This window comes from Haliotis rubra, unplaced genomic scaffold (assembly GCF_003918875.1).
Source record: "Haliotis rubra isolate DU_JTF1 unplaced genomic scaffold, ASM391887v1 Scf916, whole genome shotgun sequence".
NCBI lineage: Eukaryota > Metazoa > Mollusca > Gastropoda > Lepetellida > Haliotidae > Haliotis > Haliotis rubra.
This window is the reverse complement of record NW_025767653.1, coordinates 98,369-121,488: the sequence shown is the minus strand read 5'-3', so window position 1 is coordinate 121,488 and position 23,120 is coordinate 98,369. Positions and strand designations below refer to the sequence as shown.

General features: G+C 39.3%; 2 protein-coding genes across 2 annotated transcripts; both read right to left on the bottom strand.

Annotated features, from left to right (window-relative positions):
• Positions 1 to 633: 633 nt before the first annotated feature.
• On the bottom strand, positions 634 to 9,642 carry LOC124264242 (the record flags this gene model as incomplete). The annotated part of the gene is made up of 9 exons (XM_046698978.1): positions 9,628 to 9,642; positions 6,878 to 7,045; positions 5,927 to 5,977; positions 5,040 to 5,123; positions 4,333 to 4,411; positions 3,844 to 3,922; positions 2,724 to 2,800; positions 1,417 to 1,486; positions 634 to 829 (listed from the first exon to the last, which is right to left on the bottom strand). Coding segments are annotated over exons 1-9 (819 nt in total), but the record flags the coding sequence as incomplete, so codon positions are not given.
• LOC124264252 lies at positions 9,421 to 14,688 on the bottom strand. The gene is made up of 2 exons (XM_046698994.1): positions 14,518 to 14,688; positions 9,421 to 9,969 (listed from the first exon to the last, which is right to left on the bottom strand). The coding sequence occupies exons 1-2, from the start codon at positions 14,686 to 14,688 to the stop codon at positions 9,673 to 9,675; spliced, it is 468 nt and encodes a 155-aa protein (XP_046554950.1). The 3' UTR covers positions 9,421 to 9,672.
• Between the last annotated feature and the right edge of the window lie 8,432 nt (positions 14,689 to 23,120).

Here is a 23,120-nt window from a genome sequence, read left to right as displayed (position 1 = left end):
CAGGATATGTGTGTACAGGATATGTGTGTACAGGATATGTGTGTCTTTACAGGATATGTGCCTCTGTACAGGATATGTGTCTCTGAACAGGATATGTGTCTCTGTAAAGCATATGTGTGTGTGTGCAGGATATGTGTGCCTGTACAGGATATGTGTGTGTACAGGATATCTCTGTGTAACAGGATATGTGTGTCTGTACAGGATATGTGTGTACAGGATATGTGTCTCTGTACAGGATAAGTGTGTGTGTAAAGGATATGCGTGTACAGGATATGTGTGTACAGGATATGTGTGCTTCTACAGGATATGTGTGCCTGTACAGGATATATGTGTGTACAGGATATCTCTGTGTAACAGGATATGTGTGTCTGTACAGGATATGTGTGTACAGGATATGTGTGTACAGGATATGTGTGTCTTTACAGGATATGTGTCTCTGTACAGGATATGTGTCTCTGTACAGGATATGTGTCTCTGTACAGGATATGTGTGTCTGTACAGGATATGTGTGTCTGTACAGGATATGTGTGTCTGTACAGGATATGTGTGTGTAACAGGATATGTGTGTCTGTACAGGATATGTGTGTACAGGATATGTGTCTCTGTACAGGATATGTGTGTCTACAGGATATGTGTGTACAGGATATGTGTGTACAGGATATGTGTGTCTGTACAGGATATGTGTGTGTACAGGATATGTGTGTGTACAGGATATGTGTGTGTACAGGATATGTGTGTGTACAGGATATGTGTGTGTACAGGATATGTGTCTGTGTACAGGATATGTGTCTCTGTACAGGATATGTGTGTGTACAGGATATGTGTGTTTGTACAGGATACATGTGACTGTACAGGATATGTATGTGTGTACAGGATATGTATGTGTACAGGATATGTGTATGTACAAAATATGTGTGTCTGTACAGGATATGTGTGTGTACAGGATATGTGTATGTACAAGATATGTGTGTCTGTACAGGATATGTGTGTGTACAGGATATGTGTGTCTGTACAGGATATGTGTGTGTACAGGATATGTGTGTCTGTACAGGATATGTGTCTCTGTACAGGATATGTGTGTGTGTACAGGATATGTGTACAGGATATGTGTCTCTGTACAGGATAATATGTGTCTGTGTGATACAGGATATGTGTGTGTACAGGATATGTCTGTGTATATGTGTGTCTGTACAGGATATGTGTGTTTACAGAATATGTGTGTGTACAGGATATGTGTGTCTGTACAGGATATGTGTGTGAGTATATGTGTGTCTGTACGAAATATGTGTGTACAGGATATGTGTCTGTGTACAGGATATGTGTGTGTACAGGATATGTCTGTGTACAGGATATGTGTGCCTGTACAGGATATGTCTGTGTACAGTATATGTCTATGTGTACAGGATGTGTGTGTATAGTATATGTGTCTCTGTACAGGATATGTGTGTGTACAGGATATGTGTGTCTGTGCAGCATATGTGTGTGTCTACAGGATATGTGTGTGAACAGAATATGTCTGTGTACAGGATATGTGTGTCTGTACTGGATGTCTGTGTCTGTGCAGAATATGTGTGTGTACAGGATATGTGTCTCTGTACAGGATATGTGTGTGTATAGGATATGTGTGTCTGTACGAAATATGTGTGTACAGGATATGTGTCTGTGTACAGGATATGTGTGTGTACAGGATATGTGTGCCTGTACAGGATATGTCTGTGTACAGTATATGTCTATCTGTACAGGATGTGTGTGTATAGTATATGTGTCTCTGTACAGGATATGTGTGTGTACAGGATATGTGTACACAGGAACACACCCAGATCCCAGACCAGGTCCACACAAGGAAAATGGAATAATCCACAGACACAGACAGACACATCTGAACACAGACAACTTGACCAACACATGGACACAGCACCCAGGAAGACATGGACACAGGACCAAAATGGACACACACACACAAGGAAACATGGAACCCCAGACACAGACACCCAGGAAACTGAAAATGGACACATGGACATGGACAACCCAGGACAAGACCCATGGAGAGGAAACCCCACACAGACATGGACATGTGAACAACACCCAACAGACATAACCACAGGACATGGATGGACAAGGACATGAGATCCACAGACAGAAATAGACACAGACAACCAGACAAGAACAGGACAACATAAGGAACGCACATCCACAGGACACACATGGAGGAAACCCAGGAAAAAATATGGAAGGAACGCATGGAGGATTACCCATATGAATCTACAGGATATATTATTGGACTGAATTAGGATATATGGACATGATTACATGGATATATGTGTATGGGATATGGATGTGATAATACAGGGATAAATGTGGTAATAGGAAACATATGTGGGACAGGATATGAAGTAAAAGATATGACAGAGGAAGATCTTCTGTATATGGACACGAAGATATTCAGGTTCAGATATGTATAGATATGGATATCTAGATCTATGGAAGGAATATCTTGTTCATATGGACATGGATATGTGTGTGTGATGATAAACATGGATGTGTACAGGATATGTGTCTTATGGATATAAGAAGGATATGGATATTGAAGGAAACACACAGGATATGTGTCTGGGATCATGGCCCAGTTATGGACATGTGGTCCCACAGAATCCATGAAATGGACACAGGACCCAGGACATGTAACAGCATACAGGACATCCCCATACAGGAAACCAAAATACCCAGGATCCCAAAATGACATCCCAGGAACCAGGCACACCCCAGGATAAGCTCACAGTCACAAGACAGGATATGTGTACTGTAACAGACATGGATATGTGTGCATGGACAGACATGGATAACCACAGAACCAGACACACACATGCATGGATATGGAGACCCAGGACATGGACACACACACATGACCCAGACATGACACACACAGACATGGACAAGGACACAGACATAGACACCCAGACATAACCCCACAGAATATGGAACCAGGATAACACACACAGAAAATGAAAGACACACAAGCCCAGGACACAGACAAGACAAGGAACACAGGCATGGACACACAGACAACACACGATCCCAACCCACACACACAGGAACCCAACCCATGGAACCAACGGATACACACGGACATGGACACAACCCAGGACACACACAAGGAAACAACCACAGGACCCAGGAGACAGGCACAAGGAACAGGATCCCAGTGGACAAACCACAGGATCCAGGACACAACCAAAAAATGGACACAAATGGACACAGAAAACACAAGATATGGACACACACAAAAATGGATAATCCCAGGAAACCGTAGGATATGTGTGTGTACAGGATATGTGTGTCTATACAGGATATGTGTGTGTACAGGATATGTGTGTCTGTACAGGATATGTGTGTGCTGCTACAGGATATATGTGTGTGTACAGGATAAATGTGTGTACAGGATATGTGTGGATGTACAATAAATGGATATCTGTGTACAGGATATGTATGTGTACACGATATCTGTCTATACAGGATATGTGTCTATACATGATATGTGTGTGTACATGATATGTGTGTGTACAGGATATGTGTGTACAGGATATATGTGTGTCCCTACAGGATATGTGTGTCTACAGGATATGTGTGTAATATTATTACAGGATATATGTGTGTGTACAGGAAATCTGTGTACAGGATATGTGTGTGTACACGATATCTGTCTATACAGGATATGTGTCTGTACATGATATGTGTGTACATGATATGTGTGTGTACAGGATATGTGCGTGTACATGATATGTGTGTTTACAGGATATGTGTGTGTACAGGATATGTGTGTCTGTACTGGACATGTGTCTGTACAGGATATGTGTGTACAGGATATTTGTGTGTGTCCAGGATATGTGTGTCCAGGATATGTTTGTGTACAGGATATGTGTGTCTGTACAGGAATATGTGTGTCTGTACAGGGTATGTGTGCGTACAGGAAATGTGTGTACAGGATATGTGTCTGTACAGGATATGTGTGTGTACAGGGTATCTTTGTTCAGGATATGTGTCTGTACAGGATATGTGTGTCTCTATAGGATATGTGTTTACAGGAAATGTGTGTTTACAGGATATGTGTGTGTACAGGATATGTGTGTGTACAAGTTATGTGTGTCTGTACAGGATATCTCTGTATACAGGATATGAGTGTCTGTACAGGATATGTGTGTGTGTACAGGATATGTCTGTGTACAGGATCTGTGTGTGTACAGGATATCTGTGTCTGTACAGGATAACTGTGTGTACAGGATATGTGTCTCTGTACAGGATATGTGTGAGTGTAAAGGATATGTGTGTGTGTACAGGTTATGTGTGTGTGCCGGATATGCGTGTACAGGATATGTGTGTACAGGATATGTGTGCCTGTACAGGATATATGTGTCTGTACAGGACATGTGTGTGTACAGGATATGTGTCTGTGTACAGGATATGTGTCTCTGTACAGGATATGTGTGTGTACAGGATATGTGTGTTTGTACTGGATATGTGTGTCTGTACAGGATATGTGTGTGTGTACAGGATATGTGTGTGTACAGGATATGGGTGTGTACAAGATATGTGTGTCTGTACAGGATATGTGTCTGTACAGGATATGTGTGTCTGTACAGGATATGTGTGTGTGTACAGGATATGTGTCTCTGTACAGGATATGTGTCTCTGTACAGGATATGTGTCTGTGTACAGAATATGTGTCTCTGTACAGAATATGTGTCTGTACAGGATATGTCTGTACAGGATATGTGTGTCTGTACTGGATATGTCTCTGTATAGGATATGTGTGTCTGTACTGGATGTCTGTGTCTGTGCAGAATATGTGTGTGTACAGGATATGTGTCTCTGTACAGGATATGTGTGTGTACAGGATATGTCTGTGTTCAGAATATGTGTGTCTGTACTGGATATGTCTCTGTACAGGATATGTGTGTGTACAGAATATGTCTGTGTACAGGATATGTGTGTCTGTACTGGATGTCTGTGTCTGTGCAGAATATGTGTGTGTACAGGATATGTGTCTCTGTACAGGATATGTGTGTGTACAGGATATGTGTGTGTACAGGATATGTGTGTGTACAGGATATGTGTGTGTACAGGATATGTGTCTCTGTACAGGATATGTGTGTGTGTACAGGATATGTGTGTCTGTACAGGATATGTGTGTGTACAGGATATGTGTGTGTACAGAATATGTGTGTCTGTACTGGATATGTCTCTGTACAGGATATGTGTGTGTACAGAATATGTGTGTGTACAGGATATGTGTGTCTGTACTGGATGTCTGTGTCTGTGCAGAATATGTGTGTGTACAGGATATGTGTCTCTGTACAGGATATGTGTGTGTGTACAGGATATGTGTGTCTGTACAGGATATATGTGTGTACAGGATATGTGTGTCTGTGTACAGGATATGTGTGTGTACAGGATATGTGTGTGTACAGGATATGTATGTCTGTACAGGATATGTGTGTGTGTACAGGATATGTGTGTACAGGATATGTGTCTGTACAGGATATGTGTGTGTACAGGATATGTGTGTACAGGATATGTGTCTGTACAGGATATGTGTGTTTCTACAGAAAATGTGTATGTACAAGATATGTGTGTCTCTATATAGGATATGTGTTTACAGGAAATGTGTGTTTACAGGATATGTGTGTGTACAGGATATCTGTGTACAGGATATGTGTCTGTACAGTATATGTGTGTCTGTACAGGATATGTGTGTGTACAGGATAACTGTGTATGTACAGGATATGTGTGTCTGTACTGAATATGTGTGTACAGGATATGTGTGTGTACGGTTACGTGTGTCTGTACAGGATATGTGTCTGTACAGGATATGTGTGTGTATTATTATTACAGGATATGTACAGGATATGTGTGTATGTGTACAGGATATGTGTGTGTACAGGATATGTGTGTGTACAGGATATGTGTGTGTACAGGATATGTGTGTCTGTACAGGATATGTGTGTATACAGGATATGTGTCTGTACAGGATATGTGTGTCTGTACAGGATATGTGTGTGTACAGGATATGTCTGTGTGTACAGGATATGTGTCTGTACAGGATATGTGTATGTGTACAGGATATGTGTGTGTGTACAGGATATGTGTGTGTACAGGATATGTGTGTGTGTACAGGATATGTGTGTATTATTACAGGATATGTGTGTCTGTACAGGATATATGTGTGTACAGGATATGTGTGTGTACAGGATATGTGTGTATTATACAGGATATGTGTGTGTACAGGATATGTGTGTGTGTACAGGATATGTGTGTCTGTGTAGGAGTATCTGTACAGGATATGTGTGTCTACTGTGTGTGTATAGTATATATGTGTGTATGTACAGGATATGAATGTGTGACATGATATGAATATAGGATATATGTGTACAGGATATATGTGTCTACAGGATATGTGTGTGTACAGGATATATGTGTGTACAGGATATGTGTGTTATTATTACAGGATATGTGTGTACAGGATATGTGGTGTATGTGTGTGTGTACAGGATATGTGTGTGTACAGGATATGTATGTGTACACGATATCTGTCTATACAGGATATGTGTCTGTACATGATATGTGTGTGTACAGGATATGTGCGTGTACAGGATATGTGTGTGTACAGGATATGTGTGTACAGGATATGTGTGTGTCCCTGATATGTGTGTCCCTACAGGATATGTGTGTTTACAGGATATGTGTGTGTACAGGATATGTGTGTGTACAGGGTATGTGTGTGTACAGGATATGTGTGTCTGTACAGGATATGTGTGTGTACAGGATATCTGTGTACAGGATAGATATGTGTGTACAGGATATGTGTGTCTGTACAGGATATGTGTGTGTACAGGATATGTGTCTGTACAGGATATGTGTCTGTACAGGATATGTGTGTCTGTACAGGATATCTGTGTGTGTACAGGATATGTGTGTACAGGATATGTGTGTCTGTACAGGATATGTGTGTGTACAGGATATGTGTGTCTGTATCTCTATAGGATATGTCCTTTACAGAATATGATATAGTCCTTCTTGTATTTGAGAAAAAGACTGTATGACTTTAATATACGTTATTTCACTATACGTCAGGAAGTATTTGTAAGGACCGAAAGGGCGTTATCCAGATGGAAATTATAAGGCGAATGAAAACACAACAAACGACCCGGAATTCCCAGAAGGAACATTGTTATTTGATTGTCACTCAGACTTACCTAACCCGATGATCGATGCTGCTGGGGATGATGGGGACTTACAGTAGTTTTGCTAGCTAGACCCTAGCTGGATTTACACCATCCCTTCGGCCACTGGTGATTTTACAGACAGACACTGGTGTAAATCTTTCAAAGTCAAAGCGAATATCACTATGTCTTGGTTTAAAAGATTAGGAAATTGCAACACCTGTAATTCAATCACCCATGTTCTGTACAAACTGCTGATCTGCAATACGTACTACAGGGCTTCATAAGAGATATAGATAATGACGTAATTTGCATCGTTGTCAGATTTGGATACCAGGTTTATCAGATTGCTTTATTGCACCGATAACACCCTACGGCAACTAGCCATGGATTTGAAACTCTGTCATGGATTTGGAAATCCGCCACGGATTTGAGGCCTGCCATGGATCCGAGTCCTACATATATACTCATGGAAACAAATACGGGAACACATGAAGTACAAGTGTTCCTTAATTTAGTTCCAGAATTTCAAACACAGTGCAATACATACCTTGTGAAGAAACCTGGAAAAGAATAAAGGAACACTCGTACTTTCAGGTGGTCCCTTATTTGTTCCCATGAGTATATATGCTAATAAGTGACATGTACGTATTTTTAGATATATCTTTTGAAGGGGGTGGGGTGGGGAGTAATTACCCATGGACGTACTCACAACTGATAATAATAGAACTGCTGTCATTTTAAAAAATATTTTATTCGCATTTATTATAATTTAATTCGAACACATGGAATGATACTGATATCAGGAACTCTTATGTGTCTCTGGCATCTCATGAATGATGGATTTGACCCTCAACAAAAGGTTACATCGGGTCAAGGTTAGTTGGTCACAAGGTCAAGGTCACAACCCAGGAAAATATCACCTAATTCCATCCAGTTCTACTGATGTATTATTCACGCCAATCAATATATATCATGGAACCGCCACATCTAAAAAATGTGGCCATGCATATCGCGCGAGATTTGAACTGCCCTCCCATCATTCTAATATCCTAGTGTAGCAAGGTATCTTCGATGTATATAACTTTCATGCATAAACAACACTTAATCCAAACAACATACTGAAACAACACTCTGAAAACTACACAAATGACAATAAGGCTAAAAAATGAACAGACCACAACACCTGATCAGTCTTCTACACACACACACCCGAAGGGCGAGGGGAACATAAAGAAACATCGAGGGTACATCAACCCATGGGCCCCGAGGGACCAGTGAACAACGTATTTATCTTACCGAACACCTCAATGGTAATTTTGAACTGTTTGAAGCACCGGTATCGGATCATAGTATTGGAGTACCAGACGATAAGAAAAACAAATTTAGAGTTATCTCCCTTCCATCGATTTGCATTCGCAAAACATCGGTTCGGTAATTTCCATACATCATACGTAATTCACTGTTATTCGAGATAACGAATTACCACTACGAAGTACCAAATGAGTTCGGCATACCCAGCGGGGTACATAAAAACTGTTACTCGCTTGTATGCGAGGTACATTGAAAATAGTAGAAGAGCGCTCAACCAATCAGAAAACGACATTTATGTGTGAGGCAAGATAAGTTTCCGTGTCACCCCTCCCAGGAGGGTGACAACTGGAAAAAATATTACACGCCGCCACGGTAACCGCCAAACTCTCCGCCGAGAAGCTGTATGCTAACAATCGTATGACGTCATAATATGACGCATGCAGTGTCCGGAGTTCTAAAACCGTTCGATTAGCTGTTTTGGAGTTCACTATGTACAGATTTATTTTACCGACTTTCACTGCTTTATTTAAACTATGTTATACATTGAATCGTTTGCACACTCAAACATAATTAACCATTTTTATACCAGTGTTAACCTTGTCAGAATATGTTTCAATGATTTAAAATTCCAGTCGCGGGGCAGACGCCATTTTGTTTACATGTCATATAGTCTGAAGCGATCTTTATAATAAAATAAAATGACAGTTTGTACATTTAACATGGCGGTAAGATAAATACGTTGTATGCTTCTCCCTCGGGTAATACGGTCTGATGTACGCCTCTTTGTAGCAGTGTTATCCCTCGCCTACCGGCTCGGTTGAAGCCACACTTGATACTATAAGTTGTATGCTTCTCTCGAGGGTAATACGGTCTGATGTACCGAGCCGGTAGGCGAGGGATGACACTGCTACAAAGAGGCGTACATCAGACCGTATTACCCTCGAGAGAAGCATACAACTTACAGCATCAAGTGGCTTCTGTGATGTAGGATTCCACTGGGTTCTTGTACAAAGAGTGCCTCTCCTTCAGACATACAAGCTGTACCTACGTCTAAAAATACCCCGGATCCTGCTCGAGGATATATCACACAGCTCACTTCCGATGTGCCCATGCTGATTCCGTTCTGCGCATGACGGAAGTGTTATCTGGGTTCCTTGAAGAGGGTGTTTACGTAACACATATCAGCCTGTGAGTTCCAGTACCGGTAATGGTGGTACCGGGAGGAGCTCTCCTTGTGGTAGAACTGGAATCCATTCTTCCTCAGGCTCATGTAGGTATTGTACATATCCTGGAAGCGATTTCTGAATGGTTCGTTTGGGAAGATGTGCCACTCCACCAGAAACTGGCGGATTTGGGGAAACAGCCCGTCCTTCATGATGTTGTCTGTCACAGCCCACTCGTACACCTCGATATCGATCTTCAATACATCGATCACACGCTGCCAATGAAAACAGAAACAGGTCACGTTACAACCCACGGTGCTGAAACTGTATGTTAATGACCTGAACAGATTTATTTATTTTATTGCATGTAATTTAATCTACAATTAATGTATTTAATATGTGAAAGCGTGAAATATATGTTAAACTAAGTTCGGCCTAACTACAGTCTCGGTGGTAGGGAGATAGGAAACGTAAAAAAGGGACTTTACTGAGGGGAGATTTGTGCAGAAATGAGCAATGCTGTCCAAATCGACTTACATGTATTTGGAACAGACCATGGCTTTATGCAAATTAGTGTGCGAGGATATTGTATTACAAAGGCCACTGTTTTAATGTCCATTTTGAAATTACACTTAGCTTCATTATAAACGGTAGCCATGTAAGAAATAATAACTTTAATACTGAAACTATTAAGGATGTAGCTGCCATGGAGTCTCACTATCACTATTATTTCATACTGTGCTGAATGCAATCACAAGCATGGCTCTTGATATGGATACGCTGATGTCTACTGTAAGGGCTTTGTAGCCAGTCACAACACGTCCTTTCGGATGTCCGATGTCAAAGATCTTGTCCATGCATCTTTTGCCAGAATTACACCAGTAGTATGGCAAAAGGCAGAGGACCATGTTTGGGCATCGAGGCAGCCTATCGACAGCGTGATGGCGTCGACGTCGGTCGTGTCAGATCCGTCGTCATACCTCTGACGGATACCATGTGGGAGAGTCTGAGGACTATGTAGAACTTATCTCAACATAAACTTTATGAAAGAAAGACACGTAAGATTTTAATCAATGGATGAGACATAGTCAACACATGTAAAAGCATAACATATCTTTGAGACGACCCCTTGTGCCTGTAGGCAGCACATGCATTTCATGCCGGTCCGTCGTCATACCTGGCTGAGGGACCTAATTGCCATCTGTAGTCTGATCTATTGTTTTCAGCAGCTATGCGTATTTTTCTTAAGTTTTGCGCAGTTTTACGAGTAAACATGCTTTACTGGATATCCTATTACGCATCCCACTGAACGCCCAGTTAGGCCGATGCGGGTTATTTCAGCAAATGCTATTTCGGGATACAGAGTAACAGCCTAAAAACGGTTATTTTCTATTTCCGACAGTACTTTTATTACAAGAGCATGTCTTTATATCTCACACTACATCCAGCACAGTATGGAACATTCTGGAAGGTTTGTGACTATATAAGGGACAAGTGCGTGTGTGTATTATACCATATTACATCCGGCACAGTATGGAACATTCTGGAAGGTTTGTGACTATATAAGGGACAAGTGCGTGTGTTTATTATACCATATTACATCCGGAACAGTATGGAACATTCTGGAAGGTTTGTGACTATATAAGGGACAAGTGCGTGTGTGTATTATACCATATTACATCCGGCACAGTATGGAACATTCTGGAAGGTTTGTGACTATATAAGGGACAAGTGCGTGTGTGTATTATACCATGTTACATCCGGCACAGTATTGAACATTCTGGAAGGTTTGTGACTATATAAGGGACAAGTGCGTGTGTTTATTATACCATATTACATCCGGCACAGTATGGAACATTCTGGAAGGTTTGTGACTATATAAGGGACAAGTGCGTGTGTGTATTATACCATATTACATCCGGCACAGTATGGAACATTCTGGAAGATTTGTGACTATATAAGGGACAAGTGCGTGTGTTTATTATACCATATTACATCCGGAACAGTATGGAACATTCTGGAAGGTTTGTGACTATATAAGGGACAAGTGCGTGTGTTTATTATATACCATATTACATCCGGCACAGTATGTTTAACATTCGGGAAGGTTTGTGACTATATAAGGGACAAGTGCGTGTGTGTATTATACCATATTACATCCGGCACAGTATGGAACATTCGGGAAGATTTGTGACTATATAAGGGACAAGTGCGTGTGTTTATTATACCATATTACATCCGGCACAGTATTCTGGAACATTCTGGAAGTGCGTGTTGTGACTATATAAGGGACAAGTTTGCGACTATATAAGGATTATACCATGTTACATCCGGCACAGTATGGAACATTCTGGAAGATTTGTGACTATATAAGGGACATATTATGCGTGTATTATACCATATTACATCCGGCACAGTATGGAACATTCTGGAAGATTTGTGACTATATAAGGGACAAGTGCGTGTGTTTATTATACCATATTACATCCGGCACAGTATGGAACATTCTGGAAGGTTTGTGACTATATAAGGGACAAGTGCGTGTGTTATACCATATTACATCCGGCACAGTATTATACCATTATTACATCCGGCACAGTATTGAACATTCTGGAAGGTTTGTGACTATATAAGGGACAAGTGCGTGTGTATTATTATACATATTACATCCGGCACAGTATGGATTCTGGAAGATTTCTGGAAGGTGTGACTATATAAGGGACAAGTCTATATAACATCCGGCACAAGTGCGTGTGTTTATTATACCATATTACATCCGGAACAGTATGGAACATTCTGGAAGGTTTGTGACTATATAAGGGACAAGTGCGTGTGTGTATTATACCATATTACATCCGGCACAGTATGGAACATTCTGGAAGATTTGTGACTATATAAGGGACAAGTGCGTGTGTTTATTATACCATATTACATCCGGAACAGTATTGAACATTCTGGAAGATTTGTGATCATATAAGACTATATAAGGGACAAGTGCGTGTGTGTATTATACCATGCGTTATTATACATCCGGCACAGTATGGAACATTCTGGAAGGTTTGTGACTATATAAGGGACAAGTGCGTGTGTTTATTATACCATATTACATCCGGCACAGTATTGAACATTCTGGAAGGTTTGTGACTATATAAGGGACAAGTGCGTGTGTTTATTATACCATATTACATCCGGCACAGTATGGAACATTCTGGAAGATTTGTGACTATATAAGGGACAAGTGCGTGTGTTTATTATACCATATTACATCCGGCACAGTATGGAACATTCTGGAAGGTTTGTTTCGCTCATATGACGACGTGCATGCGTGTGTCAGATACAGTTAGTATAGAACAGTAATTCAGGTACAGTTAGTATAGAACAGTAGTTCACCTACACTTAGTATAGAACAGTAGTTCACCTAGACTTAGTATAGAACAGTATTTCACCTAGACTTAGTATAAAAGATTTCACAGTATTTCATAGAACAGTACTTAGGTACAGTTAGATAGAACAGTAATTCACCTACAGTTAGTATAGAACAGTATTTCACCTACACTTAGTATAGAACAGTATTTCAGGTACAGTTAGTATAGAACAGTATTTCACCTACACTTAGTATAGAACAGTATTTCACCTAGACTTAGTATAGAACAGTATTTCACCTACACTTAGTATAGAACAGTATTTCACCTACACTTAGTATAGAACAGTATTTCACCTACACTTAGTATAGAACAGTATTTCACCTAGACTTAGTATAGAAACAGTATTTCACCTAGACTTAGTATAGAACAGTATTTCAGGTACAGTTAGCATAGAACAGTTGTTCACCTACACTTAGTCACCCACATTTCACCTAGTATAGAAACAGTATTTCACCTACACTTAGTATAGAACAGTATTTCAGGTACAGTTAGTATAGAACAGTATTTCACCTACACTTAGTATAGAACAGTATTTCACCTAGACTTAGTATAGAACAGTATTTCAGGTACAGCTAGCATAGAACAGTATTTCCCACCTAGACTTTTCACCTAGTTATTTCACCTAGACACAGTATAGAACAGTATTTCAGGTACAGTTAGCATGGAACAGTAGTTCACCTACACTTAGTATAGAACAGTATTTCACCTACACTTAGTATAGAACAGTATTTCCAGGTTCACTTTTACCCTACACTTAGTATAGAACAGTATTTCAGGTACAGTTAGTATAGAACAGTAATTCACCTACACTTAGTATAGAACAGTATTTCACCTAGACTTAGTATAGAACAGTATTTCACCTAGACTTAGTATAGAACAGTATTTCAGGTACAGTTAGCATAGAACAGTAGTTCACCTACACTTAGTATAGAACAGTATTTCACCTACACTTAGTATAGAACAGTATTTCAGGTACAGTTAGTATAGAACAGTACTTCACCTAGACTTAGTATAGAACAGTATTTCAGGTACAGTTAGCATAGAACAGTAGTTCACCTAGACTTAGTATAGAACAGTATTTCAGGTACAGTTAGCATAGAACAGTAGTTCACCTAGACTTAGTATAGAACAGTATTTCAGGTACAGTTAGCATAGAACAGTATTTCACCTAGACTTAGTATAGAACAGTATTTCAGGTACAGTTAGTATACAACATTATTTCTAATATATTTCGTGCATCACTGAGTGTCAGTTGGTTTTGAAAGAGAGCTGTTATGTATGTCATAGATGACGAGAGAATGTGTATTTCGGATCGTAAGATTCTGACGCAACTAAGAGCGACAACTATACACAACAAATAGGCCCGTGCTTCTATAATTCCAGCGCAGGACTACAAACCTTCTCATGCCCCAGTAGCTTCATAATGGACTTCAGCGTTCGGACCTTCCAACTGGAGGAATGTCGGATGTACACGTCAAACTTGGGGTGGAATGAGTCGGTGTCGGAGGCACCTAGACCCATGTTTTTGAAGAACACCCTCTCGGAATGTCGGTGGTCTGTTACCCCCATACTAAAACAAAGGACAAATGAGTGAGCATGTTGCATTTTACAGAATTGAAAAAAGAATATCCCATGTTAAAAAGCTACAATAAAATAGAATGTAGTCTGAGGGATTCGATTCTGTAAGTTAAGTTCGACACAAATGTCCATTCTCTGTGAATTAAGTAACGCTGTTTGCCTGAGTATTGTGTTTTTGTGGCACTGTTATTCAGTGTTTCAAATGTGTCACCATTTTTCTGTTGACGCTAAACAGGAATCAGTGCTGAGCTATATTTAGACTAATGCATTCACTCACTGTTTCAGTTACGGAATCAACACCTGACGTTTCAAATGACGACTTTAATTGGATATTAGCCGCAGGTATCAAACGAACGTTCATACGGAGGTTTCAAATAACTTTGTATCCCTGTATGTCGAAATAACCCACATCGGCCTAATAGGATGTCAAGAAAAGCATGTTTACTCGGCAAAACGTATTAAATGTCTCAAAATATATAGGTGGCATATCCACCCGAAGATCGACAGGACTGGACATTATTTGTAAATTGTTATGACATGCCGTTTACTTCACCAGTTTAATTCCCCTAGAGGATTATCTTATCTTAGCTGATATATCTATCCCCCAGCCCGACCCCAGCCACCGTGTGCGACACCCTCTCAACATATGATAGATCACACAATCCGTTCGAGTTCAAATGAGAACGATGAATAATTTAAATAACTCGAAATAGGGATAAGACTCAAACTCAAACTCTTTATTCTCTACAAACCGCCAACGGCGGTACATGAGATAAACGTATATACATTTACATAATATACAAGACAGCAGCTTACACGATAGAAAGATATAAGATAATTACAATATTTCATTTTTTAAATGCATTAAATACATGGTTCAGTAATTTAGAAAGGCCTTTAAGGTCGCTTATGCTGGTAGTAGACAAGAGTTTCTTAAAGATGGACAAATTTGGAAATTCTAGGTATTTAGTGTTCAGAGACTGACGTCGGAATTGGAGAAAAGCTTCACATCTAAACAAGTAGTGAAACTCGTCTCCAACAGCGTTTGATTCACAAAGTGGACATTGTCTGTCTTCACGTGGAATGCCCAACCATCGGCCTGTCTCAATTGGTAATTTATGGTTAGATGTTCTAAACTTCAAAATTGGGTAGTATATATTTTTGGAAGAAGAAGATATTTTTCTAAGATTGGTTGAGTTTTGAAATATTTATAATAATCCCCTTGGAACTAGAATCAACATTTGACTTCCAATTTTGGAAAAACTGGGCTCTATAGGTGTTTTCGACCATTGAGACAAGCCAGGGCGTAGAACATACAGACGGATTTAGAAACACGTAGGATAGACCGCAGTTATCAAGGATATATTTCACAAAACGTAGCCATGGAACTTTATTTGTATTGTCACAGATGTGGTTAACACAGTTATATATAATCTGGGATGGCTTCCAATATGTGTTCTCAGAGGCTAATTTATGCCAATGTGAAATAAATCGCTTATAGATTTTAATACTCAAAGGCTCTCTTCCAAATTCACCGTAAAGCATATAACTTGGGGTGCTATTTCTCAAACCGGAAGCTAATTTCAGAAATTTTAAGTGAATTCTTTCTATTATTTCTAAGTTCTCGTGTCCCCATATTTCTGAGCCATACAATAGAATTGGAACGACCATAACATCAAATGCATCGAAAAGGCAATCTAAAGGTAAATTAACATTCCTGGATTTCTTTAAAAGACAATACATTGCTTTGGTGGCGCTTTCCGTAAGTGATTTAATTGCTTGGACAAATCGCCCATTCCTATGGAATTTAATTCCAAGGTAATCGTATGTATCTACAATATTTATAGTTTCAGTTCCGTAGGTAAAGTGGAGTTTCGAAGATTTCGCGGGGCCGCTTCCAAAGATAACAACTTTCGTTTTAGATAAGTTTACTTTAAGTTTCCATTTCTTACAGTAATGAAAGAAGACATTCAGGGATTTTTGTAAATCATTTGGATTTTCGCTGAACAGTACAGCGTCATCTGCATATAACAATATAATAAAATGGTATAAGAGGTCGATGCTGTTAGTTTGCGTTTCATATTTAAAACCAGTACAACTACTATCAAGGAGGTGTTGTTCAAGATCATTTAGGTATATCGAGAACAAAAGGGGCGACAGGTTTTCACCTTGTCGCACACCCTCGTAACACGGGAATTCATCTGATATGGTATTTCCAATCATTACCCTAGATTTTATGTTGTGATACATATTTCTTATGAGTGTGAAAAATCTCCCATCTATCCCAGTTTTTGTTAGTTTATGCCACAACCCAATTCTCCAGACTTTATCAAATGCTTTAGTGAAATCTACAAATACCGTATATAGTTTCTTTTTAGAGAGTTTTAGTATTTGGATCATCATTTGCATAGTAAAAATGTTATCACATGTTGAGAACCCTTGTCTGAAGCCTGCCTGTGTTGGGTTAAGTATATTGTTAGTATCTAAAAATGTATTCAGTCTGTTATTTAACACTCTTGTAAAAAGTTTACCAAGGCAACTTAAAATTGTTATAGGTCTGTACGAGTTGGGATCCAGTTTACACCCTTTACCTTTATAGATTGGCTTAACAACGCCAGTAACCCACGACTCCGGTAGAATACCCGATGATAGTACAAGGTTGAAATGTTCTAAAAACAGAGGCATAAGTAGATCTGTTGAGTCAATCAGAAAATCATTTTCGATTAAATCAACGCCCGATGCTTTATTTCTTTTTATTTGTTTTACCAAGTTTTATTTCTTCTCGTGAAATGTCGCTGTTAAGGGTCTCAGTATTGAAAATACATGTCTCAGTCAATTTCTCGTCGAGATCAGCCTCGTTTGGTTCGAATTCCTCACTTATTCCAACAAAATATTTGTAAAAGTGTCAACATCAGGGGTATTTTCAGTTTGTTTACCGTGCGCTTTGTTGAGCATTTTCCAATATTCTCTAGGCGAGCTCTTCTTATTCTTCCGGAATAGATCATTTATTTGATGTTGATAGTTTCGTATGTGTTTATCTAAACATTTTTATAGTTTTTGACATTAGTCGAAAATGTGCTCTATCAATAGCTGAATTTGATTTTTAACTTTATATTTGGCTTTTGGAATAATTTTCTACTGTTCCGGCATTCTTGACCAAACCAGGGCTTATCCGTATTTTTGAATGAATGGCATTTAATTTTATATATTTCTTTTCTCCAAATGTTGTACAGGCTGCGTCAATAAGCACATTCCCGATATCACGAGTCACGCTGTTGATCACCTGTTCATTTACCTGTGATCCACGCGCTGCACGTGCGCGCTCAATCAGTTCACACACCTTGCCTTGATTGATGTTGTTTTGAAATGTGAAGGATAAATCAGAGTCATATCGTTTCGGTTTTCTACTTTCAAATGGATTTCTATCTGGATTACCTTTTGGATGTGTTTGCATATCTGTCTGGGGAATTGTGGCCTTGAATGAGAACTTTACGGGGCAATGCACATCAGAAAATAGGGGTGAGTAATCTAAGATTTCAAAATTTGTAAAATGTGATAGACAGAGGGGAGTAGTTATAACATAATCAACCACAGATCTGTCTTTACAGGTTGCCTTACCAACCTTATGATCTTTTCCCAAACGACCATTACATATTAGTAAATTAAGATGTTTACACATGTCGATAAGTTTGACTCCAAAATTATTTGTCCTATCTATATCCTTTGTTGATCTCTCATGAGGTAGGTTCAGTTCGTCTAGAACCAATTGTGGCTTAAGTTCAATATTCAGTTCATTTAAGTCTAGTCCAAATTCATCTATAATGTGTTCATCAAATGCACTAAAATCACTCAAATTTCTAGTCCTTGCGTTAAAATCTCCAAACACAATAATGTAATCGCTCACTGAAGCAAGATTAAGGATTGATGTCTCAAGTTCTGTAAATACATCATGATGCACATATCTCGAACCCTCTGGGGGTATATATACGCAACCAAAGTACAAGTCTTGATTAATATTTACAAGTGACTTACATACTCTGATCCATAGCACATACTCATTGTCATCTTCTACAACAGATATATAATCCTTAAGATTATTTCTAACTGCAATCCCTAATCCACCAGATGTTCTTAATGCCTTTTGTCGATGCTTAAGGTAAACTGTGAAGTTTTCAATATCAATCTCATCAAGAAAATCAGTTTTAGTCTCCTGAAAGCCCACAATGTGATTTTCTGCAATCAGGGATACGAATTCATTATATTCTAATCTTTTTCTAAGTCCACATACATTCACAGAGAGACAATTTAGAATTGTTGAACGAACACCATCATTCACCACATCATCTTCGTCACCATCATTGTCATTAACATTATCAACATCATTATCATTTCCTTCAACATCATTATCAACATCATCGACATTTACATCAATGACATTAACAACATGTATGTCCATGACAGCAGCATCACTGATATCAATAGTGTTACTGTTACTTACAACACCATCGACATCTATGTCAGTGATAGCAATATAACTGCTATCAATAGTTTTACTGTTACTTACAACATCATCAACATCTATGTCAGTGATAGCAATATAACTGCTATCAATAGTTTTACTGTTACTTACAACATCATCAACATCTATGTCAGTGATAGCAATATAACTGCTATCAATAGTGTAACTGTTACTTACAACACCATCAACATCTAAGTCAGTGACAGCAACATCACTGCCATCAATAGTGTTACTGTTACTTACAGCACCATCAACATCTACGTCAATGACAGCAACATCACTGTCATCAGTAGGGTTACTCTTACTTACAACACAATCAACATCTATGTCAGTGACAGCAACATCACTGTCAACAGTAGGGTCACTCTTACTTACAACATCATCAACATCTGTGTCAGTGACAGCAACATCACTGTCAACAGTAGGGTTACTCTTACTTACAACATCATCAACATCTATGTCAGTGACAGCAACATCACTGTCAACAGTAGGGTTACTCTTACTTACAACACCATCAACATCTATGTCAGTGACAGCAACATCACTGTCAACAGTAGGGTTACTCTTACTTACAACACCATCAACATCTATGTCAGTGACAGCAACATCACTGTCAACAGTAGGGTCACTCTTACTTACAACATCATCAACATCTATGTCAGTGACAGCAACATCACTGTCAACAGTAGGGTTACTCTTACTTACAACATCATCAACATCTATGTCAGTGACAGCAACATCACTGTCAACAGTAGGGTTACTCTTACTTACAACATCATCAACATCTATGTCAGTGACAGCAACATCACTGTCAACAGTAGGGTTACTCTTACTTACAACATCATCAACATCTATGTCAGTGACAGCAACATCACTGTCAACAGTAGGGTTACTCTTACTTACAACATCATCAACATCTATGTCAGTGACAGCAACATCACTGTCAACAGTAGGGTTACTCTTACTTACAACATCATCAACATCTATGTCAGTGACAGCAACATCACTGTCAACAGTAGGGTTACTCTTACTTACAACATCATCAACATCTATGTCAGTGACAGCAACATCACTGTCAACAGTAGGGTTACTCTTACTTACAACATCATCAACATCTATGTCAGTGACAGCAACATCACTGTCAACAGTAGGGTTACTCTTACTTACAACATCATCAACATCTATGTCAGTGACAGCAACATCACTGTCAACAGTAGGGTTACTCTTACTTACAACACCATCAACATCTATGTCAGTGACAGCAACATCACTGTCAACAGTAGGGTCTACTCTTACTTACAACATCATCAACATCTATGTCAGTGACAGCAACATCACTGTCAACAGTAGGGTTACTCTTACTTACAACACCATCAACATCTATGTCAGTGACAGCAACATCACTGTCAACAGTAGGGCTACTCTTACTTACAACACCATGGGCATTGTCCTTTCCAGATCTGTCATATAAATCAGTAATATTTGCAAAGCAGTCCTCATAAGTAGTACTAACACATGTTGAAGTGTTCAGGCAACTTGCAGAATTACCTGTATCACCTGTATTAGTATTATTACGGATGTTATATGAATCATTGTTTGTCTTACTATGTATTGAGTTAGTGCTCAAAGATCCACCATTATTACTGTTCACATAATCACTTGGGTATAAATAATGGGGAATTGTTAATGATGGAGTTGTCATTACAGTCAGGTTGTTAGGGTCACAATCACGATTCTTAGGTACATAGTCACTGTTGATTTCAGGGATGTTCAGGGAGGTACTGTTAGATTCAGGATTGTAATATGTTACATGTCCTTTGAGATCGTCACATGCACTATTCTCTCGACCACCACCACCCCCCTAGCGGGGACCCGCTTTGTCATGGTTAGGGCGATACGGGGGTGGGGGCACTGACGTTTGAAGCACTTTGTCAATGTACAATTTGTCGATATTGATAAACGCCCTTCGGTTTTGTCTCTTCGCCTCCTTCAGGGCAGGGATCAGGACATCGCGTCTGTATTGGCTCACTTCGTCAGGGAATTGTTCATAGATGGAATACGGTGTGTTCCTTAACATTTTCCCTGCCGATTTGACTAGATCTCTCTCTTGTGTATACAAGAACTTCGCTATGAGGGCGCGGGGTCTGCGGGGTGATCCATCTCCACGACTAGGTCTCCCGATCCTATGAACTCTTTTGAAGTGTAACTGATCGCTATCGACGTCGAGATGGTTTTTAATGAACTCTTTGAGAACCTTTTCACAGTTTTCCAAAGAAGACGAAACTTCTGTTTCGGGAATGTTTGAAAAAATGAGATTGTCTCTCATAGATCGACATCTTAGGTCTATCACAGTTTCTCGTAATTTCAAATTTTCTTGTTCTACGCCTTGCATAAAGGGTGAGTATTTTGACATCTCATTTTGCAAATGCTTTATATCATCCTGCATTTTTTGTTTATCTCTTTGGAAATCATCGAAACATGCACTCATGTATGAGGTACTTTTGTCAATTTCGTCAACCCGCGTTTTCAGAACATCCAATTCTTGTATTTTAATTTCAAGCCTAGCGACATTGCATTTGATGTCTGACACGTTCTTTTCGATAGAGTCAAGTTTAGAGACCTTCGCGTCAAGTTGTTCAAGTTTTGACAATATGGCGGCCATGCCGGGTGTCGGGTCGGGGGGGCTTGACTTTGAAGAACACGTTGGTAGTTTGGGAGTGGAGGCAGATAGTATTGTTGGTCAGGGGTTGGTATGTGTTGTATCGGGATATTTGCTTGCGGTGTATAGACATTATCTAGAGAATGTCTTACCAAATCTCCAGCATTCATCATGGTGGTGAGTGTGTCGTCTCTCGCTACACGTAGAGGGGGCATATCATTGGTCATACCCCACTTTGCCGGACAGCTGATGTGATGATCACGGATTAAGAGTAACGGTCCGCTAGTTTGCTGGCTATAGTTTGTTTTCAGTGAGTAGTTGTCACCCTTAGTCTCATTTGGGGGACATGAGCGTTTGGCAGAGTTCGAACTCAATAATTACAAGGCACCAATTTTGGGTGAACTCGATTTCTAGTAACTAATTTGAGTGAACTCGAATTATATCAGCTAAATTGAGTGAAACTTATTCAAATGATTATTTCTGCCATTGTGCCTGTATATAAAGAATGTAGACATGGTTCCCTCATTGGAAAATTCAGTTCATTCCAAATTCAAGAGGATCTTGTGTCAGACCTAGTTGGTGTCCCTGTGTTGGAATAATTATTATTTATGTATATTTATGGAAAAATATTTATGCATATTTATTTATGTCTTCAGTTACCATTTTCTCATTTTCTGAAGATGTACGAAAGGTGCATTTATGAATTTTATCATGAAGAGAAAATACACAAAAAATGTTGAATTGCTGAAGTGAAAACATCGAGATGAAGTTATAGTGTGTACATATAGCCGAAAAAGACTATAAGTTAATCCCCTATTGTTTAAGGATTATCGCGCATCAGTGAATTTTTATCTAGAACAAAATCGTCCGGTGAACTCTAATTAAAGGTGCCACCCAAGCCAATAGGGGTGAGCTAAGCTCAGGTATATGGCGAAGTGAACACTTTTGATTGCGCTGACACTAATTGATTGATATTTTGATTAAAAGTTCATGACATGTATTTACTGTTGTTTATTTTGATCTTCAAGATGGGGTATGAATTGTCTTTGGTCAATTGTACCACCATTGCAAAATGGCGAATGTACAGGTGAACTTGGAGTTTGTTCCTAACAAGCATGGCGGTCAGAATCTTGTGTACCAAGGAAACAAATTCAGCGTTAAGAGACTGAGAAACACCAATATTCATTGGAGATGTTGTGTAGCTACATAAGAGATATACACAATCATCTGACAAACCAGAAAAGA

What these genes read in the sequence shown, in the direction of transcription:
- LOC124264252 (XM_046698994.1), bottom strand. Translation starts at nt 14,688, where the DNA reads ATGGGGGTAACAGACCACCGACATTCCGAGAGGGTGTTCTTCAAAAAC. An exon ending in AGCTACTGGGGCATGAGAAG is followed by an intron (nt 9,970 to 14,517) that starts GTTTGTAGTCCT and finishes TTTCATTGGCAG; the next exon opens with CGTGTGATCGATGTATTGAA.